This window comes from Carassius auratus, chromosome 2, assembly GCF_003368295.1.
Source record: "Carassius auratus strain Wakin chromosome 2, ASM336829v1, whole genome shotgun sequence".
NCBI lineage: Eukaryota > Metazoa > Chordata > Actinopteri > Cypriniformes > Cyprinidae > Carassius > Carassius auratus.
The window spans coordinates 13,911,001-13,924,718 of record NC_039244.1 but is presented as its reverse complement, the minus strand read 5'-3'; the positions used below and the strand labels follow the sequence as shown (position 1 = coordinate 13,924,718).

The 13,718-nt window shown below is 38.2% G+C and overlaps 2 protein-coding genes across 6 annotated transcripts in view; both read left to right on the top strand.

The window, feature by feature from the left end:
- The window catches only part of LOC113116659 (potassium voltage-gated channel subfamily H member 6-like), a 33,177-nt gene extending 21,305 nt beyond the window's left edge, over positions 1-11,872 (top strand). The window contains exons 6-15 of the mRNA XM_026284937.1: positions 4,294-4,716; positions 5,507-5,903; positions 6,983-7,182; positions 7,316-7,568; positions 8,152-8,345; positions 8,431-8,551; positions 8,625-8,882; positions 9,949-10,144; positions 10,239-10,431; positions 10,518-11,872. Coding sequence (XP_026140722.1) covers positions 4,294-4,716; positions 5,507-5,903; positions 6,983-7,182; positions 7,316-7,568; positions 8,152-8,345; positions 8,431-8,551; positions 8,625-8,882; positions 9,949-10,144; positions 10,239-10,431; positions 10,518-10,877 — 2,595 coding nt within the window. The 3' untranslated portion in view covers positions 10,878-11,872. The remainder of the gene's footprint in view (positions 1-4,293; positions 4,717-5,506; positions 5,904-6,982; positions 7,183-7,315; positions 7,569-8,151; positions 8,346-8,430; positions 8,552-8,624; positions 8,883-9,948; positions 10,145-10,238; positions 10,432-10,517) is intronic.
- Positions 11,873-12,988: 1,116 nt separating this feature from the next.
- LOC113116631 (microtubule-associated protein 4-like) overlaps positions 12,989-13,718 on the top strand; it is a 41,301-nt gene continuing 40,571 nt past the window's right edge. For 2 of the 5 annotated variants that reach the window (XM_026284898.1, XM_026284890.1), the window contains exon 1: positions 13,020-13,132. The gene's annotated coding sequence lies outside the window, so the exon portion shown is untranslated. Of the gene's footprint in view, positions 13,133-13,718 lie in introns of all 5 variants that reach the window. The other 3 variants (XM_026284914.1, XM_026284906.1, XM_026284922.1) reach the window with 3 other exon arrangements.

The following is a 13,718-nucleotide window of genomic DNA, read 5'->3' as shown; positions in this document are numbered from 1 at the left end:
GGACAGTGTAAATAAAAGCATTCCCATCATCATCTTTCTTACAAATTTGAAACTTGAAGGTTAACAAAACTTGAATGTTAACCTTTCAATATTCGCTGCAATAAATACATAGAAAAGAAAAAAGGGATTGCAATTATGCTTTCTTAAATTACTGAATTATTTCATGTTATTATTTCCGTGAGCACTTAAGATCACCAAAAAATAATATTCAACATGATATAATATTCATGTTTCATTTAGGGGTGAACTTTTCCCTGTAAATGGTTACAGAATGTGCCTGTTCCTGTGGTTAATGTGATGAAAATGCCTGACATGAAAACTGGCATTTGTCTCTGCCCAGAACCCTTATGTTAGCCATGTGTAACATTGGTGTTGTGGTGTCAGAACTGGCTCTGGACACCATAGTCACAACCGTCTGGTCAAGCACCCCACATTCATCTCAACACAAGGATGCCCTTGACTGCCACACCACCGTCTGTGAGGCACTGAGACAATCGCTCACTGCAAATGGCAGTGCCCTATGGGCTGTAGCACTTCCTTGATCGATGGATGCAATTTCTGACTGCTTTCCTGTGAGATTAACTTCTGTTTCAAATGACAGCTTTCTTACAGCATTCTTTAGTTCAGTATCTAAACCTTCTACCTGTGATGTTTCTTCACAGTCCGATTAGGATGCTCTGGAGCTGCAGATCGGCTAGTTGTTTTAATTGATTTGAGGGAGATAATTATGAACCTCAGTAATGGTCTCTTAATGGAGGGTCTTTCTGTGTGAGGACTCCATGTCATGACATTGGTGGACAGCTGGTGCGAGGTAGGAGATCAGGAAAGTTTTCACCTTGATGTATGTATAAGGGACCAGCAAAGGTGAATGTTCTGTCAACAAGAGAAAAATCAAGGTTTTATATATTTATATACACACACACTGAACAAAATTATAAACACAACACTTTTGTTTTTGCCCCCATTTTTCATGAGCTAAATTCAAAGATCTAAGACTTTTTTTATGTACACAAAAGGCCTATTTCTCTGAAATATTGTTCACAAATCTGTCTAAATCTGTGTTAGTGAGCACTTCTCCTTTGCTGTGATAATCCATTGACCTCACAGGTGTGGCATATCAAGATGCTGATTAGACAGCATGATTATTGCCCTGGTGTGCCTTAGGCTGGCCACAATAAAAGGCCACTCTAAAATGTGAAGTTTAACTGTATTGGGGGGTCCAAAAACCTGTCTGTATCTGGTGTTACCCCCATTTACCTCATGCAGTGCAACACATATCCTTCGCATAGAGTTGATCAGGTTGTTGATTGTGGCCTGTGTAATGGTGGCTGTGCGAATGTGCTGGATATTGGACCAGAACTGGAACACGCTGTTCCTCAGAATCTCATCACGGTATCTCTGTGCATCCAAAATGGCATCAATAAAATGCACCAGTGTTCGTTGTCCATAACATACGCCTGCCCATACCATAACCCATACACCACCATGGGCCACTCGATCCACAACGTTGACATCACCAAACCTCTCACCCACACGACGCCATACACACTGTCTGCCATCTGCCCTGTACAGTGAAGAAAACACCTCTTCAAAGTGCCAGACGCCATCGAATGTGAGCATTTGTCCACTCAACTGCAGTCAGGTTGCGGTAAAAATCACCCAGTATATTTTTGCAACAAATACACCATTTTTTTTTCTATAGATGAATAATAAATCTGAGAGATCAAATGGTGCTCTTCGGACTTGTGACACATAATTTAATGTGTGATGATTCTGTATAATCAGGAATGAGGGTGAATCAGGCCTTGAAATGAGGAACACAGAAGGATTTTGGTGTGACTTATCTGAGGTGACAGAAATTCAATAATGATATTGCACATTTCTGCAAATTCATCCTCAAGAGAATTGAAGTATTGACTGAAGGTCTCACAGTTAACTCCTACAATCTGGATATTAATAAATCAAGGAAGAAAAGCCTTATACTGTATAAAATTCAGTTAGCATCTTTGCAGAACTGCTTAACGCATGAACTTCAAAGAGAAGAAATCACACCATTTAATTTTTTCAAAATTATGTGCAGTTGAAGTTGGAACAGTTTTTTTCTTGTAAGTAGATTATTAACAAATCTGCCCAGATAAGAGCTATAATTTAATTTCATATATTAACACTTAACTAACAGCAGATTGTTCAAACCAGTATGCCTGAGAACTGATGGAAATGGCACTAAATACTCATACTAAATGGAATATTTAATGTTTATTTATTTTGTGCTGAGATGTGATACATTATGGGAAAAGTTCTACCCTAGTAACAAGTTTAATCACAAGAGTTTGGTGCGTCCGCTTCCAATGCTTCCTCCCTCTATCTCTCTTTCTCTCTTCTTTCTCTCTCTCTCTCTCTCTCTCTCTCTCTCTCTCTCTCTCTCTCTCTTTCTCGTTCTGTATATTTAAGTGACTGGAAGTGATTAAGTGACTATTCTGCAACTCACTCAGAGCAGTAGCATAAACAGAGGACAAAACAATGTTTTTACCTCAAAACTTTTGCATTTTTTAAAACAAAGCATTTTAAAGCTATAGTTGCACAGCACAGAGCATAGAAATAGATGAACTACAAGATACCGGAGACACCACCACTAAATGAAGAGCGCAGAAGTCAGCAAGATATAAGCAGAGATGTAGATATCAGGTGGTGGCAGGGTCCTGGATCCAAAGGAGAGCAGTTCTTGTTCTCATCCTTCTCCAGGAATGCTGAAGGAGTCAGGGATTCTGCCTCTCCAGCCTTGAGCAAATATTGGTCTGAATATTATTTGTGGATTATGATTCTGACCTTGGTGCTGAAGCCATTGAACAAGCTCTTCCAGTCCTGTGCTCCTTCTGTACAGTCTTCATTTCAGACACACATGCCTTGCAAACAAGGCTCTCAGAGTTTCCACTTTTGGGACAAGACAAGTCCCATTCTTGGCCAGGAGAGAAGAGAGGAAAGAGTGGCCAGAGACATTGAGGTTGAAATATTTATTTACTTATGTGGATTATTAGTCTAGAGGGCCAGTTGTTACCAGTTGACTTTTTTTTCTCCCACTTTGTTGCGAATGTATTTCTTCATCATAATGGTACATAATGAACTAGATATATATTAGATAACCATAAATGAATAATCATTCTGCCTCACTGGTTTTGGTAGACTAAGTTCAGGGCTATAAACAGGAAATCATTTGGATTTGTATTTACATCTTGAAGTACTTAAACACGTATATTTGTACCTACACTTTAAGTACTTGTGAGTGAATATTATTTGTGTTTTGGAGTCTTTATTAGTATAATCAAGGCAGTATATTATAAGTAAGAGTAATCAAAACTCTCTCACTGTAGCATTGAGCAAATGACTAAGCTTTGGTTGCCTCTTTAGGGGCCTGGAGAAAAATAATGAGAAGAAGTTTGCTGCCTAAGAGGGTGTTTACAATGTAAAGCATTAATGTTCTCCCTGCAGTGATGTGTACTCAGTGGATATCTCAGACTAAACATGGCTTCATTACTTCACCCACACTGAGTTAACAACCCACTCAGTTCCTGTCAGAAACATGATAATATTTCTGTCCTACAGCAAACTTTGGAAAAACATGGAAAATGGACTGAACAGTTTCTGCTTTAACCAGATAGACTATGAAATGTGCAATTTTTCACACTTTATTTTTTGAGAAATCATGCAGAACTCGTATAGTAATATCACTCGTGCACCTATTTCGGATCATACAGTGTTCAATAAACGTCATGAAGTTATAAACAATCCATTTATTCTAGTATTGCAATATTTGTCCATCCATATATTTATTGAGAAACAATTTACTCCTTGTTTTTGACACTGATCATAATGTCTTTAATACAAATAAAAGACAGAAATATGTTTTCTGTTTGAATATTTTAAAATAATTATGTATTCAAGTGATGCAAAGCTTAATTTTCAGCATCATTACTTCAGTCTTCAGTGTCACCTGATTCTTCAGAAATCATTCTAATATGCTGATTTTGTGATCAAGAAACCTTTTTTTTATCTTTTTCTTTTTTTATCAAATTATAATCAAAAAACAAAACAACATTGAAAACAAAAAAAAAACAACTGCTTAATATTTTTATGGAAAGCTTTAATGCAACCAATTTTCGTTTTTCATTCTCAAGACCAGGACATCTTCACTAATGGTGTAAAGCTTGTTGTCCAAATGCAGATTTTCAGCAGCAGTTGCATAATTCATTTTATAATCTGAAAAGACCTCTCATTGTGAAGTATATTTCTCCTCAGGTGTTGTCTCTAGGTGCAGATGTCCTTCCTGAGTATAAACTCCAGGCTCCCCGAATCCACAAATGGACCATTTTACACTACAGCCCCTTCAAGGCAGTCTGGGACTGGGTCATCTTGCTGCTGGTCATCTATACGGCAATCTTCACACCTTATTCGGCTTCATTCCTGCTCAACGACGAGGAAGAGGCTGCCATGCAGCGCTGTGGCTACTCTTGCAGTCCACTCAACGTGGTGGACCTCATTGTGGACATCATGTTCGTAGTGGACATTGTGATTAACTTTCGCACAACCTACGTGAACAGCAACGATGAAGTGGTCAGCCAGCCCGGCCGAATAGCTATCCACTATTTTAAAGGCTGGTTCCTCATTGACATGGTGGCTGCCATTCCTTTCGACTTGCTCATTTATCGCTCTGTAGAAGATGTGAGTGAACTTATGGGTAATTTTGACTTTTAAAGGAATAGAAATGAATTTACTCCTCCTTAGGTCATCTATGATATAGTTAGTTTCTTCATCAAAACAGATTTGGAAAGATTTAGCATTACACCACTTGCTCACCAATGGAACCTCTGCAGTGAATGGGTGCCGTCAGAATGAGAATATCACAGACATCACAAACAGCAAACATTACAAAAATTGGAGTCTTGGTTAAAAATCTATCAAAGCATTTTTAACTTCAAACTGTTTCAGTCCTCTATCCATAATATTGCTTTCTTTGTTGAAAAAGATGTCTTGTCTGAATCAAAAGAGAAATATGCACAGATCACTGATGCACTGTTTGCAAGCAAAAACAGTTTTTTGATGTGAGAGGACAGAAGTGGAAGCATTGCTATGGATAATGGACTGGAATTTTGGTCCGAAGCAACGGTTAAATTGTAAAATGCCTTGATTATTGAATTGTTTCTTACAAACACAAAATTCTCTTCACAAGACATCAGTTGATGGACTGGAGTCATGTAGTTATTGTGTTGTTTTTAATAATCTGTTTGGACTCTCATTCTGACAGCATCCCATTCATTCACTGGTGAGCAAGTGATGTATGCTAAATATCTTCAAATATGTAATGTTGAATTAATAAACTCGTCTACATCTAGGATGTCCTGAGGGCGAGTACATTTTCATTTTTGGGTGAAAAATTATTTTTAATATGCTGTTATAGCTTTTGCTTACCATCTCCTAACTTTTCTATGCTCCTTTTTTCATGTATTGACAGACGACGACTCTGATTGGCCTACTGAAGACTGCTCGGCTGTTGCGATTAGTGCGTGTGGCACGTAAACTCGATCGCTACTCCGAGTATGGAGCCGCGGTGCTCTTTCTCCTCATGTGCACCTTTGCACTAATTGCCCATTGGCTGGCATGCATCTGGTATGCTATTGGGAATGTGGAAAGGAGCGGCCCGTCTGGGATCGGTTGGCTTACTTCTTTGGGTGAACAGCTGGGGAAGCCGTATAATATCACAAATCCTTCATCAGGACCCTCTATTAAAGATAAATATGTCACCGCCCTGTACTTCACCTTCAGCAGCCTCACCAGTGTGGGCTTTGGAAATGTCTCCCCAAACACCAACTCTGAGAAGATCTTTTCCATCTGTGTCATGCTCATTGGAGGTTAGTGTTTATTCTTAGGTCAGCCAAAAAAAAAAAAAAAAAAAAGAAAAGTAAAATGTAATTTATTCTTGTGATGGTAAAGCTGCAATTTCAGCAGCCATTACTCCGGTCCATAGGCGCCGATCCTGTGGGGAAAATATTCACACGAGATATGCTACATTAACTAATCAAAAATCGGTTATTCAGGAACCTCTCTGATTGGTGGATTGGGTCCCTACTGGTCGTAATGCTCCCAAATGCCTCTTTAGAGTGCCTAGTTGTTAGAGTTCTGCGAAAATCAGCCGGTAATCTTGAAAAAATGCAAGAGACTTATTTATGCTATTATGATATTAATATTAATTCACTTCATACTTTTGTGATTAGGTGATATTTTCAACATTAAATAAAAATGCTGTACAGATAAAACTTTGTTTTTGTTATCATAAGGCAATATTTAGGCGATAACAGTTTTATATTCAGTATGCTTCAAAATCTTTTAAAAATAAGGGGGAAAATGTCCTTCATACATCTCTATCTACAGTTAGAGTAAACATCTTTATATTTAATGCACATGAGCATCAACCACTATACTTTATTTTATGTGTTGATTATTTATGTGGCTTTATTTGAAAAACAGAAGCATGCTGAATGGAGTTTACGGCTTTAACAGTTCTGATAAGTACTAGATGACATGATACTACTGTCCTCACACTTTTGAATAATAATGTATATTATCACACATAATATAATTTTTCAGTTATTCAATGTCATTTTTATGATTTATTTATCATTTATTATTAATATTCTAATATATTCTAATATAAATAAGTCTTTGTATATGAAAATAAATAGCTGCCTTTATATTTCAGGAAGGGTTCCCTCACAAGGAGATTATCATATTTGTGGGTCTTTGGTTTCAAAAATCCTTAGTCTAAACTTTCAATAAAAATCCTAAGGTCTTATAAAGGCCCAGCTGATAAAGAGCCAGTAATAGTAAACGTCCGCACTAAACATGATTAGTAGACATGCCTTTTTGGGGGCATTTTGAGGCTTAAAGTGGATAAATCGTGTGGATTAACATTATGTTGTTTTCTCCATAGCGCTAATGTATGCTAGCATATTCGGAAACGTGTCAGCCATCATCCAGAGGCTGTACTCTGGCACCGCGCGTTACCACACTCAGATGCTACGGGTTCGGGAGTTCATCCGTTTCCACCAGATCCCCAACCCACTCAGGCAAAAACTGGAGGAGTATTTTCAGCATGCTTGGTCCTACACTAATGGCATTGACATGAATGCTGTGAGTCACAGAGCCACATACAGAGCACCTGGGAATACTCAGTTTTTTCCACTGTTTATTTTTGCATGCACAAATACAGAGCACATAACATGGCACCGTTTATCACATTAACCTATGTTTTATCATATTGCAGGTACTGAAGGGGTTCCCAGAGTGCTTACAGGCAGACATCTGTTTGCATCTGAATCGCACATTGCTACAGAACTGTAAAGCTTTCAAGGGCTCCAGTAAAGGTTGCTTACGTGCTTTGGCTATGAAGTTCAAGACTACACATGCTCCACCAGGAGACACCTTGGTCCACGCTGGTGATGTGATTTCGGCGCTATACTTCATTTCTCGTGGCTCCATTGAGATCTTAAAGGGAGATGTGGTAGTGGCCATTTTAGGTAATTAAAGAGCATCTCATTGTGATCATTTGCACATGTCAGGGGATTTCCATGGAGCCCCATCTCCGAAAGACATTCCTAAAATAAAAAAGCCAAAAAAAAGCCAAAAAAAAAAAAACCTTTAAATATCTGTTAGATGAAAATATTCAGAATATTTGTAAAATATTATGTAGAATATATATATACATTCTACTACGGTCATCTTTTTTTGTACTTTTATAAAGTTGAGAAGAACATTGGTCTAATGAAACAAATTTTAATTTAATTTCAATGTGAGTTTTTTATATTAATTATTTATTTTTGGATTATGACTAGTCTTGACTAGTAATGCAGAATAAAACCGCGAACATGTAAATAATCTGCAATTTTTATTTTATTTTATTTTATTCGCTCTAAGTACAAGAGAACTTGGTATTTTTGAGACTTCAATGAGAAAGCTGTTGAAGTGTGGCTCCGTCTTGTGGACATTATTATTCTTCATTCTGCATTTCTTTTAATGACACGCAGCGCCATCTGTTGATAATGCAAAGGATGAATAGCATACTACACACTAGAATACTGAATACTTTTACTTATCCTGCAGGCAAGAACGATATCTTTGGAGAGCCTGTTAACTTATATGCACGTCCTGGAAAGTCAAGGTCTGATGTGCGAGCATTGACGTACTGTGACCTGCATAAAATCCACAGAGATGATATAGTGGAGGTCTTGAACATGTATCCCGAGTTCTCAGACTACTTCTGGAGCAACCTGGAGATCACCTTTAACTTGAGAGATGTAAGCTCGCACATGTCTGTGTAACTTTAATAGTACATAAAGACAAAGGTTCAAAAACGCACTCACTTGGTTATCTTCTCAACAGACTAACACTAAAGCTGGGTCAATGAGCAGTGACCCTGACGATTCTGACCGTGGCCGTCATGACCATCACACACCAAGGGCAAAGCTTTTCTTCAAGTCCAAAAGAAACTCTATCCCACAAGGTAAGAGCAAACACTGTGTGACCGCTTCTTTCAGATTCTTGAAACTCACATCTACTGAAATTCTTCTTAGTAGCAGATACAGAGAAGATGGAAAAAAAACTCAATAGGACGACGTTCAGAACACATAATTTAAGCAAGCAGCACAAGTACAAACAAAGTGCTCATCAGGACTCCCAGGACATTTTTGCCTCCCAGTCCAGCAGTGATGAAGAGGAAGAGACCCGGCGGTCCACTGCAACAGCAGACTGCTCTCAGAGCAATATCACTAGTATTAGCAATGCTAATAGAGACAAGATCCACAACAGCACTAACTCTTTCACTACACTGTCAGGTAGGATTCAGAAAATGTGAACTTTTGTGACTAATCTCTTTCCTGTTAAAACTGGCATACTGTCTAATTTACAGTAGGTGTATTATATAAGTGTTAGCTCACATATCTGAAAGAAATGAACTAGGAAGATATAGAAGAAAAAAATTCAAATATCCTAATAATAATTATTTTGAATTGCATAATTGGATTAATTTTCAGTTAAGGAGTAAGTTCAGCCGAACACTTAAGTTGTCATCATTTACTCATGCCTCATTTCATTCCAAACCCATAAGACTTTTCTTCTTCCTTGAAACATAAATGAAGATATTTTTTTTATAGTTAAATCTGTTAATAAAATGCTTGTCTCTTCGGGAGACTTGGATTCATGTGGAGTTCCATTATGATTTTTGATGAATCAAAGTTTTGGGTAAATTAACTTTTAGTGGAGGGACATAAATCTTTCAAGGTTCATTAAAACATCTTTTTGTGCTTCTAATGGATTTTGAACAACATGAGGTTGAGGAAATTCTGACTATTTTTTCTTCTTTTTTTGGCTGAGCTGAGCCTATAAAAGATACATTCAGGGGGAAAAAAAGAACATTTACTCACCCTTATGTTGGTCCAAACTTTCAAGCTTCTCTCTTTTGCGAAAAAACAAAAAACAAACAAAGGTTTCAAGCTTCCAAAAGGATGCAGAAGCACCACAGAAATATTGTAAAAACATTACAAAAGTAGCCCTTGCAAGTCATTATTCTGATAAGCTTACATACTAGTGAGCTGTTAACCATTACATCCAGATCATTCAAGAACTGGATATGATTCATGAATAAATTATTCAGACTGGTTATATGAACTGAACAAACAGATTCATTCATTCAAACAGACATCGCTACACAAAGCTATTGTATCGACTCATGGTGCTTGATGCTAGAGTGAAAAAAGTAATCAGGATATTATTTAAAAATGTTAACAGTTTTGGAACGACATGGTTGTGCATAAATATAATTACAGAATTTTCAATTTTGGGTGAACATTTTCATTGCAGCAAATGCGTAAGTGTGACATTATGACCCTTCTCTTAAATTAGGAGCACTTTCGGGGGTTTCTAACATCTTCAGCTTTTGGGGAGACAGTCAGGGCCATCAGTACCAGGAAGTACCCAGCCACAGTATGTCTTTCCCCTCATCTTCAGTGCCCTCCAATACTGTCATGCACAGTGTTACCCATCGCTACTGCACTGAGGTAGAGAATAGACTGGAAATGATGCAGAGACAGCTCCACAGGTGAGATCCCGGTACAGTATTGTTATTATCTTGGCATCCTTTACTCTTTACCCATATACTTTGAGCTGTTTTTGTTGTGTTGTGTCTTTCAAAGATTGGAGAAGCGCATGTCAAAAGACACGGGGGCTATAATGCAGTTGCTTCAGAGGCAGATGGTGCTAGTTCCACCAGCCTACAGCTCTGTGACGTCACCTATAGAAGCATCTTCAAATCCACCCAAACCAGGCCAGAAACTGTTCCGTTCTGTCAACCCTTTGGAGACAGATACGCCAGCCCTTCTCTCTGAGGTATTTCACAAACTTTAAAATTACAGCTATCAATTTTTATTGAATCTCATATGAGTCTTTAATTCATTCTCTTGAATTTTTCCCAGATACTTGATCACCACAAATTTGCTGAGAGTCCCATAAAGTCCAGTGGAAGTCTGTCAGGGGCAATGGAGCTCCAGCTCCTGGACTCTTCCTTAGAGGCCTCCTCTGAGACTCCTTCTGGGTCTTATTCAGAAAGATGGCCATGTAGCATGGGGAACAATGACCCTGATTGTCTTACAGCACACACTGACCACCAACAAATAGACACAGCTGATCAAGGTAGTTATAGTTTTTTGGATGCAGAGCCTGTCGGAACTGTTCACCATCCACAAGCTGGACTGAGGTTAGATTTGGAGTGTTTAAGACGCCTGTCATTGCCAGTGCAGCATCATGTAGAGGATGATTCCTCAGTCCAAAAATGACATGGCTGTAATCCTAGGTGATAAGATTGATAATTTTGTTCAGCATGTCAGTGGAAAACAAAGCATACATACTGATTGACCGCAACAATGTTGGCAGGAGGTTTTAAAGACCTTCTACTTCAGGTTCATATTAATTACCTCATAAAGTCTAATGTAGACGCATCATTAATGTCCCTGTAGTTTGGTGCATTTGTGTTAGCTGGTCTAACGATGCTTGTTGTTTTTACCTGCCTATCACTGAAAATGTTAAATTTTACGAAAGTGTTCATCTGTTATTATGAGGTGTAAATGTAATGATTTGTATTAGCATATCAGTTTTTTAAAGATGTGTTTTTTGTGTTGAATTGATGATTGTTTGTTTGGAAGTCTTGGACATACTCTAGCAATACACTGCAAAGTTTTCAGAGTATGACTTAAATGGACATTTGGAAACTATCTCAGGTGGACTAACCCCAAGCTCCTCTTTAGTAGCTTAAATACCTCAGAGTGAGTGATTCCAGGGAATAATGGTTAATCCTGTTGAATAACATTCCTGTAGTTTACATGACTGAAAGCATTATTTATACCTCTCATGCCATCCACTGTACAGATTTTCCTTTGAGAATAAGTTATCACTCGAAATATATAATCATCAGTTTGGCCAAAGGGTCAAAATGTGTTAAATGTGATTTAGACAGATTATGACTAAAAATCAATTTTGATCATAATCCATATCGCTAGTACAATTACTGTTGAAATATGCATATATAAAACATACAATATATGATCAGTTGGCACTGGTTCATGCCAAACACATCCAGTAATAAGCTATACTATAAATGTGCTATAAAAGATATTTATAGGAAATGTGTTATACAGAAAGGGTATAGCTTGGGATGTGGGTATGTATTATAACATGGAATATATTGTAATTCTAAGTAGGAATATTTATTGTTAGTTTACTATAAATTGATTATTGTGGAGATTTGATCTCTTATTAACTGATAATCACACTGAATAAATTAATTCACATAATACATCAGTCTTTTGAAGTTTATGAAATGTGTCTCACCTGGCTGAATGAGAACCACCATCCTTGCCTTGTGTTTTTTTCCCCAAACCTTACCACCTCTACAATGCCGCTACCAGCGAGCACCAATGAAATTCATTTTCAAGGCTTTGATTTTTGTCAGTGGGTTCAGTCTATAGAGCTAGAGAGTGAAACTGAAAGGCTGCATCTATGCTCAGGCTCTGCCCAATTTCCACAGGACATCAAAATTAAAACAGGAAGTTGGTGTGTGTTTAAAAGTGATTTGTATCCTTCTGCTCATTGCTACCTCTTGTTTTGCTCCAAACTATAACTGCCCTTTGAAATGAATATAAGAAATTGCTTTATAAGAAAATTATAATTTGACATACTTAAGCCAAAATGTAGACAAACCCTTCCATCTTTGACAGACAGAAAAAAACCTAAACACTTAGAATAGAAACGGTAACCATACAAACACTTAAACCCGTCGGTATGTCTTTAAGACCAAATAGCATAAAAAAGAAAGAAAATCCATTGAAATGTTCATGCAAGCATAGCTCCTAAAATGAAACGGGTTCAGTGTGATAGGAAACCAGCATAAAGAGACACACCCACTTACAAAAATAAAGGGATTCCTGCACTAAGCCTATTATTGTTATATTTTAAATAACGCTACTTGATCATGTTCCAGAACCGGATAAACAATACAATAGAGGAATTCCGTCTTTCCACAACACTTGATGCTATTTTACATTCGCAGCCTATTTTTATAAGGGTGTCATAAATGTATAAGGTTACATTGAGGGGATTTTCAAATGCATTTTCGCATGAAGAACTGGAAACTACAAGGGTATCACGTCTCACGTCGGACAGTCTGGTGTTCTTTGATACGATGTCATCTAGTCTGATGCCCAAACAGGTCTATTCAGCGCGCCGTTGCTGATGTATTGATTGGCGAATCTCTCTGCCTCTCATCTGTCATCAGCATGCCCATTGTGTCCATTAGCTGTCCATCAATACTGGTGGGGTACTCGTTAACAACCGAGAAGATGCTCAGACCAAGAGCAGCATGAATAGCGGCTCGAAAAGGGAACGAGCACAATTTTCCTGAATTGTGATTGGCCGAGGGGGATGAGGGGCGTGGCATCACCCTGCGATCACAGAGGCGCACTGTTCGAGAGGCGGATCTGACTGTGCACATCGGCCAACACTACAGCATACTGAATTTTAAAAACAACAACAACGGGTAAGTGCACTTTGACATTTTGATAAATGCTTACATTATACAAGAGGAAATACCATCAAGGCGCGTGCATTAAAAAAGCTTACAGGTGACGAAGACAACAATTGTTAACGAATCGGCCCCGCAGAGATCGTGATGCAGTCGCAGTCTCTGTTTTGACAGGCTATTGCTATTTGTAAGCGAGATAATCATGCGATGTAAATAAAGGGTGTCCACGACTCAACGCTCTTTCGTTTCCAAACGTTCCCAATCATGACGACCTGCCGAGATGTCTTTGTTTGGGCACTGCCGCAGTTTGGATGCTCATGACAGGTGTCCTCCGCAGTAAAACTCTATTGAAAACTACTGTAGTTACATAACTGAAGTAGCGCACAAATTGCTTTACCATTGTGGGATGATGAAATCGTGCGAGGTTCCTTATTAAGGACGTTTTAAGCTTTACACCCCATGTAAATCACAAGCGAGGTACGCAACAACCCAGAACGCGTATGTTAATAAACCAAGCTGCTTTGATTGTAATAAGCGCGTTGTAGTTTGACGCGTCGCATCGCATTGTTTTCATTCATACTAGCACGTAGCGCGTTCAATG